The sequence below is a fragment of the Rhinoderma darwinii genome, chromosome 2, assembly GCF_050947455.1.
Source record: "Rhinoderma darwinii isolate aRhiDar2 chromosome 2, aRhiDar2.hap1, whole genome shotgun sequence".
In the NCBI taxonomy this organism is placed as follows: Eukaryota; Metazoa; Chordata; class Amphibia; order Anura; family Rhinodermatidae; genus Rhinoderma; species Rhinoderma darwinii.
Genome location: NC_134688.1, coordinates 118,644,460 through 118,661,071, shown reverse-complemented (window position 1 = coordinate 118,661,071; position 16,612 = coordinate 118,644,460). Strand labels below are relative to the sequence as shown.

The 16,612-nt window shown below is 43.3% G+C and overlaps 1 protein-coding gene across 1 annotated transcript in view; it reads right to left on the bottom strand.

Moving 5' to 3' along the window:
- Positions 1 to 1,848: 1,848 nt before the first annotated feature.
- Positions 1,849 to 16,612, bottom strand: part of LOC142742455 (uncharacterized) — a 60,917-nt gene continuing 46,153 nt past the window's right edge. The window contains exon 2 of the mRNA XM_075852210.1: positions 1,849 to 2,687. Coding sequence (XP_075708325.1) covers positions 2,089 to 2,687 — 599 coding nt within the window. The 3' untranslated portion in view covers positions 1,849 to 2,088. The remainder of the gene's footprint in view (positions 2,688 to 16,612) is intronic.

The window sequence follows — 16,612 nt, the reverse complement described above, 5'->3', positions numbered from 1 at the left end:
CATTGCATGGAAACTAAGGGAACAATGAGGTAGTTATTTAATGTTAAAACATTAATAAGGTATAATTATAATGAAGTTACATATAAATAAATATTAATTTAATTTTAAATTAAATTATAATGTTAAAGTGTAACTAAATGTTTGACAAACTTCTGATGTCATACTGACATGTCAGAAGTTTTGATGGGTGGGAGTCCGAGCACTGACACCCGAACCAATCGCTCAAACAAAGCAGCAGATGTGCTCGTGTGAGCACTCAGCCACTTCGTGTCTGTTCGGCATTCTCCGGAAAGCCCATGTATTGGAGTACTGGCTCATAGGCTTTCTATTGAGCCCGTACTCTGATATTAATTTCCGGAAAAAGCCGAACAGACACAAAGCGGCTGAGCGCTTACATGAGCGCTTCTGCTGCTTTCTTTGAGCGATCGGTGGGGGTCTCAGTGCTCGGACCCCCACCAATCAAAGCTTCTGACATGTCAGAAGTTTGTCAAACGTATAGTTTCCCCTTAATCTGAGACATAGCTATAACCTTTATTTGATATGTTATTGGCAGGATAGTATTTATTCCTAATTACATTTCATAGCCATATACAGTGAAGACAGTGACTTCCTGAATAAAAGTGCATGCTATTTAAAGTGCTAGAGCTATTAGTTTCTAAGTGCTAATACCACTAAAAATCCTAAATGTTTATAAAGTGCTATCAATGTAAGAATATTAAAAATTTTTTATATAAGTGCTTAGTGCTATAAGAATTCTAATACTTTTAATATTCCTACTGCTAAAGTGCAATAATACAGCAGTGGCAATTAATGAAAACCTATCCAGCCCTACACATTGAAGTGTATAGTAATACACTCTCACAATACTTCAATGAAATATCATTGCCATACAAAATAATTTAAATTTATTTTATATAATTAAAAAATATATCAATATAAATACAATTTCCCTGGACAAATTATTACAAAATAATGTGTATTTAAAAAAATCACCTATATTACCTGGCTAGGTATAACAGTAGAACCACAGATATATCAATATATAAGAAAAAAGTCCAAAAATACAAAACAATAGTAAAAGACCCAAATATAACACATGCTTGCAGAGACTATCTAGTATACACAATTATAAAGCGTGGAAAATGAAAGGGAGGTTTAGATTTGTCCCTTTAGTTGGAATTGTGATCTGTAATTATTTCAAACGCGTGTAGCATATAGAGTGTATGCAAATTAATCCAAAGAGAAGTATATACATCTATTTGTACAATCGCAATCCAGAGGAAAAGAGGCAGCACTCCAATATTATAAAGATCCAAAAAATTTATTCACCCAACATAGAGGCAACGTTTCACCTTCCCATTGAATGCCTTCAATGGGAAGGTGAAACGTTGCCTCTATGTTGAGTGAATAAAAATTTTGGATCTTTATAATATTGGAGTGTTGCCTCTTTTCCTCTGGATTGCGATTGTGCGTATTTGGGGTTTCATGTCAAGTCTCCCCTGAGAATAGCACCCTCACTGCATGCTACGGTGCAGCTCCTATACTTTGCTTTTTCCTACATCTATTTGTAGATATCATGGGGCCCCATATTTTGATGTATGTAGCCAGGTGGTCTTAGGTTTGACCATAAGGTTGTTAATGGACCATATAGCAGGCAAAGTGGTCTTCTGTAGGTTACTTGTTAAAAGGAAATATTTCCATCATAGTGGAAGTCTAAAGTTGAAGAACAAACTTCAATCACGTCTTTCAGGACAGAGCGAACAGTTTCTTTCCGTTCACTGTAGGCCAGAAGTAGAAGAGCAGTCCTGTTCTAAGCTATGTGGCCAGAGAAGCCTATGTAGTCTCGCCCGTGTCTCACAGCGTGTCTCACCACATGGTGTATACCTGAGACCTGTGTCACGTTGGGTACGTGGACCCACTGGGCCGTACCGCCTTAACGGTATGGCAGCTGGCCAACAGGACACAGGTCAAAGTCTATAGTTCAAATAGATGTACCTGTGTAAACTTCAGACAGCATCAAGACTGGCTCGGATGAGACTTTGGCAGCAGGCAGACACCAGGCATGGTGTAACAGGACAGGCATAGTACTTAGCGCAGCTCAACTCCAACTCTATACGGCCCCTGGTTCTGGACAGCACGGGATACAGGTAGCAGGAACGGGAACACTGGGACTGTGGAAGAGAAGACTTTAGAGTAATAGCCACATACCATTGTCTTGCCCTTGGAACCTCTCTGGAACAGGAGTACACCAGCACCAACAGAGGAGGCGTCCACCTCCAACGAAAACTGTCGAGATACATCTGGATGATGGAGGATAGAAGCTGACGTGAAGGCACTCTTCAGGCTATTAAATGCGGAATCTACCTCTGGAGTCCACACCTTGGCGTTCATGCCTTTCTTGGTGAGGGTAGAGATAGGAGATGTCAGTGAGAAGTTTGAAATTAACTGTCTGTAGAAATTGGCAAATCCCAGGAAACGCTGTATGGACCTCAAGCTTTGAGGGCGTAGCCATTCCAGGACGGCTTTTACCTTCTCAGGATCCATCTTGAGGCCTTGATCCGAGATGATGTAGCCCAGGAAGGGTAGAGCATTTCTCTCAAACACACACTTCTCCAACTTGGCGTACAGGCGATTCTCCCTTAACCGCAGCAAAACTTGACGGACATGTCTCTGATGAGTCATTGGATCTGGAGAAAAAAAAATCAAGATTTCATCAAGATAGACCACAACACAAACATAGAGGAGGTCACAGAAGATGTCATTAACAAACTCTTGGAAGACCGCGTGAGCGTTACACAGGCCGAAGGGCATTACTAGAAATTCATAGTGTTTGTCACGGGTGTTAAATGCCGTCTTCCATTCGTCAACCCGGCGAATCCGGATTAGATTATAAGCCCCTCGCAGGTCGAACTTAGAAAAATGTTGGGCTCCTCATATGCGATCAAACAGTTCAGAAATCAATGGCAACGGATATCTATTTTTTAACCGTGATCTGGTTGAGAACCCGGTAGTCGATGCAGGGTCACAGAGAACCATACTTTTACTTTTTCTTGACGAAGAAGAACCCGGCTCCTGCCGGAGAGGAGGACTTTCGTATGAATCGCCTCTCCAGGTTCTCCTTAATATAGGCGGACATGGACTGAGTCTCTGGCAAGGAGAGAGGATATACCCACGGGGAAGGGTTGCACCAGGAATCAGCTCTTTCTTGCTCAAGATATCCGAGAATGCAGAATAATGACAAGGCAATCCTGCCAAGGACCGAGGCAGAGGAGGCTGGACCGGACGAATCTGTACCAGACAGCGGTTGAGACACTGGGAGCCCAACTGGAGAACCTCTCCAGAATTCCAGTCCAGAACTGGGGCATGTAGTCGGAGCCAGGGCAGGCCCAGCAGCACAGGGTTGACGGCCTTAGACAAGACAAAAAATGAGATGAGCTCGGAATGAAGGGCTCCTACTTGGAGCTTCAATGGCTTGGTCACAGCTACCACCGGGTCTGGCAGAGGTAGTCCATTCACCAATGCAACAATCAAAGGCCTCTCCAGAGGAGTTGTGGGACCCTGGGGAAGATCCACCAGGTCTCTCCGAATGAAATTAGCTGCGGATCCAGAGTCCAGATAAGCAGAGACACGGTGCATTTTTTCGCCGGACACTATGGTCATGGGAATGGACAATTTAGACAAAAGTCCTTTTTCACCCAGGGTTGTCTCTCCAACCAACCCTAGGCTCTGGGGCTTTTGGGGGCACAGACGCACAGGATGGCCTCCGAGGCTGCAATATAGACAGAATCCCGAGGTGCGTCTGCGTTGTCTCTTCTGGGTAGAAAGCTTGAACTGGTCCGTCCTCAAAGACTCCTTTGGAGGAACAGCTGATGAGGACAGCAGGGGTTGCTGCAAAGTAGGAACTGGGCTAGGGAGTCCTCCCTCCCGACGAGCCTCTTGGAAGCATTCTCGGATCCTTATGTCAATCCGGGCGGCTAGAAGGAAGAGGTCATCCAGGGTAGATGGCAGATCTCGTGCGGCAAGCTCGTCCTTAATTTTAGATGATAGTCCCTGGCAGAATGTAGCCACCAAGGCCTCATTGTTCCACAACAATTCTCCCGCCAGGGTGCGGAAGTGGATGGTGTACTCGCCCACGGAAGTGTCTCCCTGGCGTAGGTTCAGCAAGAAGGCAGCTGCCGACGAGACTCATCCAGGCTCCTCAAACACAGTGCGAAATGTCCGTAGAAACCTCTGGAAGTCACGTGTTTCTGGTCATTGTCTCTACCAGATAGGGTTCGCCAATGCTAGGGCCCTGCCAGTGAGGAGAGAGATGATGAAAGTTACCCTTGCACCATAAGTTGAAAATGCCCTTGAATAGAGGCTAAAGTGGATCTGGCACTAGTTCAATAATCCCTGGCAGGTCTTCGCGTCTCCATCATAGCGGTGAGGTAGCGGCAAAGAAAATAAATTGTGGATCAGCACTGCCAGGAGGTGTAGTCGGAGGGTCTGTACTGCCATGAGGTGTAGTAGGAGGAACGGCAGTTTGCACATTCAGCCGATGTGCAATAACGTTCAATGCCTGGAGGAGTTGGTCCTGTCGAGACCGCAGGTCTAGCATATCCACCCGCATCACTTGTGACGTCATCATGTTCCTGGATTGACCAGCGGGGTCCATGGCCTGAGCGTACTGTCACGTTGGGGGCGTGGACCCACTGGGCCATACCGCCTTAACAGTATGGCAGCTGGCCAACATGACAGGTCAAGGTCTATAGTTCAAATAGGTGTACCTGTGGCAACTTCGGACAACAGCAAGACAGGCTCGGATGAGAATTTGGCAGCAGGCAGACACCAGGCGTGGTGTAACAGGACAGGCGTAGTACTTAGCGCAACTTGACTCCCACTCTATACGGCACTTGGTTCAGGTGAGCACAGGATACAGGTAGCAGGAACGGGAACACTGGGACTTGGAAGACACTGAAGGGACCATTTGCAGAGACAAACATAGGTAAACGACAACAACGCTCAGGCAATGCAGGAAGCAGTTGGGCCCTTCTTATAGTCCAGGGTGCTCATGGGCTAATTTGGTACTTTAACTCATCCCTGCTGAGCCTTCGCCAAAAAGACACCACCGTGGGTGAGTACGCCATTCAGTTCCGTACCCTGGCGGCAGAGCTGGTCTGGAACAACGAAGCCTTAGTGGCTGCCTTCTGGCAAGGTCTTTCCTCCAATATTAAAGACGAGCTTGACGCTAGAGACCTACCCTCTACCCTAGATGACGTCATTCTTCTAGCCGCACGGATTGACATGAGGATCTACGAATGGTCTAAAGATATTCACTGGGTCAGGAGATTGCCCAGGCTGGCTCCTACAATCCAGCAACCCCTGCTGCCCTCATCAGCTGTTCAATCAGGGGAGCCTATGCAAATAGACCACCTGAAGTTGTCTGTCCAGGCGAAACAGCGCAGACGCACTTCGGGACGCTGTCTGTATTGCGGCCTTCGAGGCCATTTTGTGCGTCTGTGTCCCCAAAAGCCTACAAAGCTCCAGAGCGTAAGATTGGTTGGAGAGACAACGCTAGAAGGAAAATAACTAAATAAACTTTCTCCACAATTGTCCATTCCCGTGACCATAGTGTCTGGTGAGAAGACGCACCAGGTCTTTGCCTACCTGGACTACGGGTCCGCAGCAAACTTTATCCAACAGGACTTAGTGGATCAATTCCAGTTGCCGAAGGTTTCCTTGGAGACATCCCTGGCTGTTGCCTCGGTGAATGGACTGCCTCTGCCCGACCCCATCATGTCCGAGACTAAGCCACTGAAGCTCCAAGTGGGAGCGCTTCATACCGTGCAGATTAGCTTTCTTATTTTGCCTAAAGCCATCAATCCGGTGTTGCTGGGTCTGCCCTGGCTCCGGCTTCATGCTCCAGTCCTGGACTGAAATTCCGGAGTAGTTCTCCAATGGGGCTCCAAATGTCTCCACCGCTGCCTGGTACAGGTTCGTCCTCTTCTGCCTCCTATATCTCAGTCATTGCCAGGACTACTTACTCATTTTGTGCAATTTGCAGACGTCTTTGGCAAGAAGGAGGCCAAGATGCTTCCCCCACACCGAGCGTACGACTGCCCGATTGAACTGGTTCCTGATGCCTCACCTCCTCATGGTCGCGTATACCCACTCTCCTTGCCAGAGACTCAGTCCATGTTCTTGTTTGTAAAGAAAAACGACGGATCTCTTCAACACTGCATTGACTACCGTGGTCTCAACCTGATAATGGTCAAAAACAACTACCCTTTACCACTGATCTCTGAGTTATTTGATCGCATACGAGAAGCCAAGATCTTCTCTAAACTAGACTTGCGTGGGGCCTACAACCTAATCCGAATCCGTCAAGGTGACATGTGGAATACGGCACTTTAGACGGGCACTATGAATACCTGGTGATGCCCTTCAGCCTGGGTAACGCTCCCGTGGTCTTCCAAGAATTTCTCAATGATATCTTCCGAGATCTCCTCTATGTCTGCGTTGTAGTCTATCTTTGATTTTCTCCCCAGATCTGACGACACATCGGAGACATGTCCGTAAAGTTCTGCTACGATTAAGGGAGAATCGCCTATATGCCAGATTGGAGAAATGTACTTTTGAAAAAGATCCCTTGCCCTTCCTGGGCTACATCATCAAGGATCAGGGTCTCAAGATGGATCCTGAGAAAGTAAAGTCCATCCTGGAGTGGCCACGTCCTCAGGGCCTGCCAACTTCTACTGGCAATTTATCCCAAATTTTTCTTTACTGACGGCCCCCATCTCTACCCTTAATAAAAAAGGTATGAAAGCCAAGGTGTGGACTCCAGAGGCAGAATCAGCATTTAATAGCCTTAAGAAAGCCTTCACTTCAGCCTCGATCCTCCATCATCCTGACGTGTCTCGGCAGTTCTCATTGGAGGTGGACGCTTCTTCTGTTGGTGCAGGTGCACTTCTGTTCCAGAGGAGCTCCAAAGGAAAGGCAGTAGTATGTGGCTATTACTCGAGACTTTTTTCCCCTGCAGAGCGCAACTACTCTATTGGGGATTGGGAGCTAATGGTCATCAAATTGGCTCTGGAAGTGTGGAGACATCTGCTAGAGGGCGCAGCTCACCCCATACTGATATATACCAACCACAAGAACCTCACCTATATCGAGTCGGCTCAACGGCTAAACCCCCATCAAGCCAGGTGGTCGGTGTTCTTTACCCATTTCCAATTTGTGCTCCACTACCGTCCCGCTGACAAAAATGTGAGGGCCGATGCCCTGTCCAGGTCGTTTGAAACTGAGAACACGGTGGAGTCCCCTCAAAGTATCAGAGACCCGTCCTGCATTGTCACTGCCTATCCTTTGCAAGTTAGAGACATTCCTCTGGGGAGGACTTTGGTTCAGTTGGCAGACAGAAGAATTCTCCGCTGGGGACACAGCTAATTCTGGAGAGCCCTCTGTAAACTCCTGGATGTGAAATTGGACTTTTCCTCAGCCTATCACCCCCAGGCCAATGGTCAAGTCGAGAGGATTAACCAGATCATGGAGAATTATCTCTACCACTTCATCTCCATGCAGCATGATGACTGGGTACAGCTGCTTCCATGGGCCGAGTTCTCATTCAGCAATCACACAAGTGAGCCCACGACTTCCACAGCATTCTACATTGTGTATGGTCAACATCCTAGAATCCCTCTTCCTGTGTCTACATCTCAGGTACCCGCTGCTGACTCTGAATTTGGGGACTTTCTGCAAATCTGGCAACAGACCCGTTCCTCTATTCTGCTAGCAGTTGATCGCATGAAGTTAAAGCGGATATAGAATAAGAGAGCCACCTCAGTATCTTCCAGGTACCAAAGTCTGGCTGTCCTCACGGAATATCCGTTTAAAGGTGCCTTCGTACAAGTTTGCTCCCAGGTTCCTCGGACCCTTTGAGATACTACAACAGATAAACCCTGTCTCATATAAGCTTCGACTGCCTCCTACCCTCAGAATCCACAACTCCTTTCATGTGTCCCTCCTGAAATCGGTGGTCCTGAAATGCTACAGTAAGACTGTTAGTCCCGCAGTTGCTCCCACCCACGCAAGCAAGGAAGCCAACCATCCCATGGCAGGGAGGCGTTTCATGGGACCCTCAAAGGGCAGCACCAAACCAGGTCACCATCGGCAGATGCGGGCACCAAATGGTGGCCTAAATCAGTGGTGATGGGGAGCCAGTCAGAGAAAATGCCAAAGGGCAGTCCCAGACCGGGTCCCCATCGGCAGTGGGGGGCCCCCAAGAAGTGACCCCTGCAGCCAGCGACAGGGAGCCAGTCAAAGCGCACACCCAAGGAGGCCATAGACCGGTCTCAACCAAAGACGGACGGCAGCAATGTCAACCCAGGTGATTAGATAAACTAGAGGGGATTAAATATTTTGTATCGGATATCCACCAGCGGTGACAGAGGGTCAATCCATAGGATCAGGTCACCATCAACGGCAGCGGATGCCAAGATATCATGTAAATCCATGCTTCAAAGCAAATAATTAATCCCTGATGTCCACCCTCATTGGAGACGATGCATGTGGGGCAGCTGTGGTGAGGGGCAGGCCCAGGGCCACACAAAGTAGCCATGAGCCCGATTATCACCACCGATGCCCACACATCCAATCCTTGCCATATGTATCTCGGCATTCCAGATTATTTTTACACAAAAGAGAACACCACAATCCATAATATGGACACTTTATATTTCTATGAGGAGCAATTTCCATCCCATAGTACATACAGTCATAAAAACATATTCCAATGATAAGAAATTTGAAAGGAATATCAGGTACAGATTTAAAGTCTGTGGCCAACAATAACATACTATTTGAGGTAACTATAAAGAGGAGAAGGTCCATGGTAGGTAGCGATCAGTACGGACACTGATATACAGTAATTAATCCGAGAGTCGTCCAGCATGAGCCAATATAATCTCAAGCAATTTCAAAGGAACATATTAAACTTAATTTAATTATTGAGGCCTCTCGATGCAAGATTACCAAGTATGTAGATCCACATAGTTTCCTTGTAATAGTGTCCTATTTCTGTCATCCACTATCCTATCATCAGGCAATTGGTAAATTCCCATAAACTTTAGTCCAGAGGGGGATTGATGATGGTAAGTCTTAAAGTGGGTTGCCAATGGATTATTAATCTCCCCCTTTCTTATATCTGAGATATGTTCACCGATTCATACCTGGAGTTTACATTTAGTTTTGCCTACATACATCTTGCCACAATGGCAGATGATAGAATATACGACCATACATGAGCGACAGTTGATAAAAGTCTGTATCCGATATTCCCTCTCATTCATAGCATCTGTGAACCTGTCCATCTTTATGACATCCGCAGGAGCTACATGATCCACATTTGAACATGCCCCTTGGTTGGTTAGTCAGCCATACTTGGTTACTTTCGTTTTTTCTTTTGAAATCAGAGTTAACCAACATATCATTAAGGATTGGTGCTCTTCTTGGGACCATACTGGGGGTTAATCCCACTATGGTTTCAATTTTAAAATTCAAAGTCAGATGCGACCAGTTTTTAGTCATAAGGATATGTAAAAGCTCACAGCATACCATAACTTGACATAAACCGAACCCTATTGTCTTTCGAGATTCTTTTATTCCCTTCTAGAATCTCATCTCTGTCACTCTTTAATGCTCGATTATATCCCAGTTTTAGAACACTTATCGAATAACCCCTAGAGTGGAAATAGCTCAATAGCTTCAGATTTAAACTCGTCAAAATTTGAGCAATTTCTTTGAATTCTAAGGAACTCACTGGGATTGCATTTATCTGTGATGGAGGGTGATGGCTGCTTGCTGCCAGAAGTGTATTTCCTGCAGATGGTTTACGATATGTGGAAGTTACCAGCCTGTTAGTCTCTCTATAAATATTTAGATCTAGGAAACTTATCGATGTCTCACTATAAGTGTAGGTTAATAAAATATTGAGGGTGTTTTGATTACAATTCATTCACAAAGGATTCTAGTTCCTGAACCGATCCTTTGAAGCAAATATTATCCATACAGGTCCTTCTCAATGAATTAGAATATCATCAAAAAGTTCATTTAGTTCAGTTATTCAATTTAAAAAGTGAAAGTCATATTATATAGATTCATTAAACACAGAGTGCTCTATTTCCAGCATTTTTTTTCTTTTAATGTTGATGATTATGGTTAACAGTTAATGTAAACCCAAAATTTAGTCTCTCAGAAAATTAGAATATTATATAAGCCCAATTTCAAAAACCGAAATGTTGGCCTACTGAAAAGTATGTGCATTATATGCACTCTATGCACTTGGTCGGGGCTCATTTTCCATGAATTACAGCATCAATGCGGCGTGGCATGGCGGCGATTAGCTTTTGGCGCTGCCGAGTTGTTATGGAAGCCCAGGTTGCTTTGATAGCGGCCTTCAGCTCGTCTGCATTGTTGGGTCAGGTGTCTCTCATCTTCCTCTTGACAATCCCCCATAGATTCTCTGTGGGGTTTAGGTCAGGCAAGTTTGCTGGCCAATCAAGCACAGTGATACTGTGGTTATTAAAGAGGCTTTGTCACCACATTATAAGTGCCCTATCTCCTACATAATGAGATTGGCGCTGTAATGTAGGTAACAACAGTGTTTTTTATTTAGAAAAACGATCTATTTTCACCAAGTTATGACCTATTTTAGCTTTATGCTAATGACGTTCTTAATGCCCAACTGGGCGTGTTTTTACTTTTGACCAAGTGGGCGTTGTAAAGAGAAGTGTATGACGCTAACCAATCAGCGTCATACACTTCTCTACATTCATGTACTCAGCAGTGCTGTCACTTACGTACACAATAACCCCTTCCCGACTTTTGCCGTAGTTATGCGGCGCACGCCGGGTGGGGGAATATGGAGCTGGCTCACGGGCTGAGACTGCTCCATAGAGTGAGTATGCCGTTAAATGCCGCGTTCAATAGTGATCGCGGCATTTAAATGACTAAAAACAAGGGGCGACTCCCTGTAACGTCCTAACGGCCCCCGCGACGAGATCGGGGGGAGCCGTTGGTTGGCTCGGCTGCCTGGGGGCCTGACGAAGTCCCCCAGGTCCGCCATCTTTGTACTTCTATGAAGGTTTCATAGGAGACTGTCAGAATCGCGATATACCGCAATACATTAGTATTGCAGTATATCGTGCAAGCGATCTAAGGATCGCTGGTTAAAGTCCCCTAAGGGGACAAGTAAAAAAAGTAAAAAACAGTAAAATAAAGTTTTTTTAACAAATAAAAAAATTTCTAAAATTAAAAGTTCAAAAAAAAAAAACTTTTACAATTTTCCCTCATGCACAATGTAAAAAAAATAAAAAGCTAACATAACTGGTATCGACGTGTCCGTAAAAGTTTGAACTATTACAATATATCATTATTTAGTCCGCACGGTGAACGCCATAAAAAAGAAAAAATTAAAAATATCAGAATTGCTGTTTTTTGGTCCCTTTTTCTCCCACAAAAAATGAAATAAAAAGTGATCAAAAAGTGATCAATATAAACTGCAGCTCGTCCCGCAAAAAATAAGCCCTCACACGGCTAAATCGACAGAAAAATTAAAAACTTTATGGCTCTCAAAACAAAACGCAAATTTAATTTTTAACGCTTGTAAAAGTAGTAAAACATAAAGAAAACAATATACATTTGGTATCGCTGTAATCGTATTGACCCCACAGAATAAAGTTAACATGCCGTACGGTGAACGCCGTAAAAATAAAACCACTCAAAAGGTTGAGGAATCGTAGTTTTTTTCCTATTCCACTCCACATATATATTTTTTCTCATTTCCCACTACATTATATGGTACAAAAAATGGTGCTGTGAAAATCTACAACTCGTCCCGCAAAAAACAAGCCCTCATACGGCAATATTGATGGAAAAATAAAAGAGTTATGGCTTTTGGAAGGTGGGGAGGAAAAAACAAAAGTGTAAATCTGAAAAATGGCTGCGGAGGGAAGGGGTTAATGTTACTGTAGTGTCTTGAGAGTTATACAACCTACAGAGTGTGGGGTAAAATTAACACAACACATGAATAATAGAAAATTTACTAATTTTATTGGAGATAACAATATATTAAAAAATGGGTCATGCAAAGCATGAATAAATACATCTGTCAAATGCAGAGACCAAATGTGAACAATTGATTAAGAAGAGGGTATGAACAATGCATTGGTATACAAAAGAGTATAAGTCTATCCAAAAATCGGATAGAGACTAAGTGAAAACTCCTTAACAGTATATCATAATGTATAAGAATATGATGCTTAAATAGCAAAGGAGTACAGAAATAAATTAGGGAGAGAGAACATACCCATATTAGCAGCTCTGCATAGAGAGAACGTCAGACCCGACGCGTGTTTCGGCGAAATGCCTTCGTCCGGGGGTCCTAGAGAGTTAATAGCAAACATAGAATGGTGACAGCACCCTGCGACACTAATGCCACCTAAACCACTAAATATAAATAAATATGCACTAAAGCTAAATCTACTTACAAATAGGGAGGTTCTTAGTGCACATTTTGATCAAAAAGTGTTAGCCCACCTGCCACGACAAGGCGACCTCTGTAAGGTGGGAAACTACGCTGCACATACACCCAGAACTGGGACTAAGCCTACATATATACCTGGGGATGGTAGGATCCAGCATTGAACTGATTAAAATCACCCAGGGCAGAATGGGAGGAGTGCAAGAACAACAAGTGGAGGCAGTCACTAACCCCACATATATGGATCACATAAACACAACAAAAAGTTGAACAGCACATTCCAACTAAATGATACAAAATGTATGCAGGTGCAAGAACACCCATGACTGCAGATATACAGCAAACATAGAATGGTGACAGCACCCTGCGACACTAATGCCACCTAAACCACTAAATATAAATAAATATGCACTAAAGCTAAATCTACTTACAAATAGGGAGGTTCTTAGTGCACATTTTGATCAAAAAGTGTTAGCCCACCTGCCACGACAAGGCGACCTCTGTAAGGTGGGAACCTACGCTGCACATACACCGAGAACTGGGACTAAGCCTACATATATACCTGGGGATGGTAGGATCCAGCATTGAACTGAGAGTCCTAGAGAGTTATTAGACATCGGTTTCAGCCAGGACGCGATGTCTATTAACCCCTTCCCTCTTTGGCCACTTTTGACCTTCCTGACAGAGCCTCCTTTTTCAAATCTGACATGTTTCACTTTATGTGGTAATAACTCCGGAATGCTTTTACCTATCCAAGCGATTCTGAGATTGTTTTCTCGTGACACATTGGACTTTATGTTACTGGCAAAATTTGCCCGATACATTCAGTATTTAATTGTGAAAAACACCAAAATTTATCGAAAAATTGCAAAAATTAGCATTTTTCTCAATTTAAATGTATCTACTTGTAAGACAGGCAGTTATACCACACAAAAATGTTACTAACTAACATCCCCCATATGTCTACTTTAGATTGGCATCGTTTTTTGAACATCATTTTATTTTTCTAGGACGTTACAAGGCTTAGAACTTTAGCAGCAATTTCTCACATTTTCAAGAAAATTTCAAAATGCTATTTTTACAGGGACCAGTTCAGTTGTGAAGTGGCTTTGAGGTCCTTAGATATTAGAAACCCCCAATAAGTCACCCCATTTTAAAAACTGCACCCCTCAAAGTATTCAAAACAGCATTTAGAAAGTTTCTTAACCCTTTAGACATTGCGCAGGAATGAAGGCAAAGTAGAGGTGAAATTTACAAAGTTCATTATTTTTTTCCAGAAATTCATTTTGAAACCATTTTTTTTGTACCACAGAAGGTTTTACCCAAGAAATGCAACTCAATATTTATTGCCCAGGTTCTGCAGTTTTAGGAAATATTCCACATGTGGCTTTAGTGTGCTACTGGACTGAAGCACCGGCCTCAGAAGCAAAGGAGCATCTGGTGGTTTTGGGCCTCCTTTTTATGAGAATATATTTTAGGCACCATGTCAGCTTTGAACAGGTCTTGTGGAACTAAAACAGTGGAAACCCCCGAAAAATGACCCCATTTGGGAAACTACACCCCTCGAGGAATTTATTTAGGGGTGTAGCAAGCATTTTGACCTGCCAGTTTTTTTGCAAAAATTTTTGGAACTAGGCCATGAAAATGAAAATCGAAATTTTTTCAAATAAAATGTAGGTTTAGCTAATTTTTTTTCATTTCCAAAAGAACTAAAGTAGAAAGAGCACCACAACATTTGTAGAGCAATTTCTCCCGAGTAAAACAATACCACACATGTGGTAATAAACGGTTGTTTGGACACACGGCAGGGCTTAGAAGGGAAAGAGCGCCATTTGGCTCTTGGAGATCACATTTAGCAGGAATGGTTTGTGGAGGCCATGTCACATTTGCAAAGCCCCTGAGGTGACAAAAGAGTGGAAACCCCCAACAAGTGACCCCATTTTGGAAACTACACCCCATGAGGAAATTATCTAGGGGTACAGTGAGCAGTTTGACCCCACAGGTGTTTTATAGAACTTATTGGAAGTAGGCCGTAAAAATGAAAATCTACATTTTTTCAAAGAAAATGTAGGTTTAGGTATTTTTTTTTCATTTCCACAAGGACTGAAGGAGAAAAAGCACCATAACATTTGTAAAGCAACTTCTCCCGAGTAAAACAATACCCCACATGTGGTCACAAACATCTGTTTGGACACAAGGTAGGGCTCAGAATGGAACTAGCACCATTTGGATTTTGGAATGCTTTCTGGGCGCCATGTCACATTTGCTGAGCCCCTGTAGTACTAGTACAGTGGAAACACCCCAAAAGTGACTCCATTTGGGAAACTGCACCCCCTGAGGAATCATCTAGGGGTATAGTGAAAATTTTGATCCCAAAGGTTTTTTTGCTGAATTAATTAGAATTAAGCCATGAAAATGAAAAATATTTTTTTTTTCCAACAAGATGTAGTTTTAGATCAACATTTTTCATTTTTACAAGGAATAGAGAAGAAAAAGCACCCCAACATTTGTAAAGTAATTTCTCCCGAGTACGGTAACACCCCATATGTGGTTATAATCAGCTGTTTACGTATATGGGAGCATTCAGAAGAAAAGGAGAGGTATTTATCTTTTGGAGCGTAGATTTTTCTGGAATGGTTTGAGGACAGCATGTTTGCAAAACCACTGATGTACCAAACAAAAGTGACCCCGTTTTAGAAACTCCACCCCTAAAGGCATTTATCAAGGGGTGTAGTGAGAATTTAGACTCCACAGGTGTTTTTCAGAAATGAATACGCAGTGGATGGTGCAAAGTGAAAATTGCAATTTCTCCACTGATCTGCCTATTCACCGCACAATATGTTGTGACCCTAGAGAATCTTACCCCATAAATTGTTAAGCGGGTTCTCCCGGGTATGGTAATGACTTACTTGTGGACATAAATTGCTGTTTGGGCACACTGTAGGGCTAAGAAGGGAAAGACCGCCATTTTGAGCATGGATTTTGCTTGGTAATAGTTCTGTTTGGGGTTTTGCTGGTATTTCCGTTTATAATGTGGGGGCATATGTAATCTGTGCGGAGTACATCAGGGTATATGTAATCTGTGCGGAGTACATCAGGGTATAATAAGAGGGTATAATAATGGGGTAAATAATACAATTATCCATAGATGTGTGTTACGCTGTGAAGCGATCCGTTATGAACAGGCCGGTGTCACACTGATAAACGGTTTTCTTTCTTATCCCCCTTTTGTAACGCTCTGCACTTTTTGGGGACATTTTCTCCTTCGTAGTTTGGGAAATATTACTGGGAAAGTTTTGCTCTGGTATAATACGGGCGCCCTTGCTTCCAGCGGATGTGCTATGTCCATTCCCTTTCCTAGTCCCTAAATACTAGGGCCCTGAAACTGAAGGAATGTTCCCCTCCGGCCTGCGCATTAAGATGTTTTTTCATCACCGCATTACTAGTGCCATAACTTTTTTGTTTTTCAGTTGATTGAGCGGTGTACGGGCTTGATTTTTGCAAGACGGCTGTAGATTTTATTGGTACCATTTTAGAACACATACGACTTTTTCATCACTTTTTATTTCATTTTTTGGTAAAGGAAATTACCAAAAACAAGCAATTCTGGAATAGTTTTTGATTGGGTTTTTTTTCGGCATCCACAGTGCGCCCTAAATTACATGTTAGCTTTATTCTGCGGGTCGATACGATTACGGCGATACCAAATTTATATAGTTTTTTTTATGTATTGCAGCTTTTGCACAATAAAATGACTTTTTTTATAAAATCATTTGTTTTCTGTGTCGACATATTCTAAGACCCATAACTTTTTTATTTTTGCGTGCACAAAGCGGTGTCAGGGATTATTTTTTGCGGGACGGATTGTCGTTTTTATTAGTACTATTTTGGAGTAAATGTGATTTTTTTATCACTTTTTATAGCATTTTTTGGAAGGAGATGTGACCTAAAAACAAAGATTCTGGCGTTGTTTTTCATGGTTTTTTTTATGGCGTTCACCGTGCGGGATAAACGACATAATTGTTTTGTAGTTTGGGTCGTTACGTACGCGGCGATACCAATTATGTATAGTTTTTTTTATGTATTGCGGCTTTT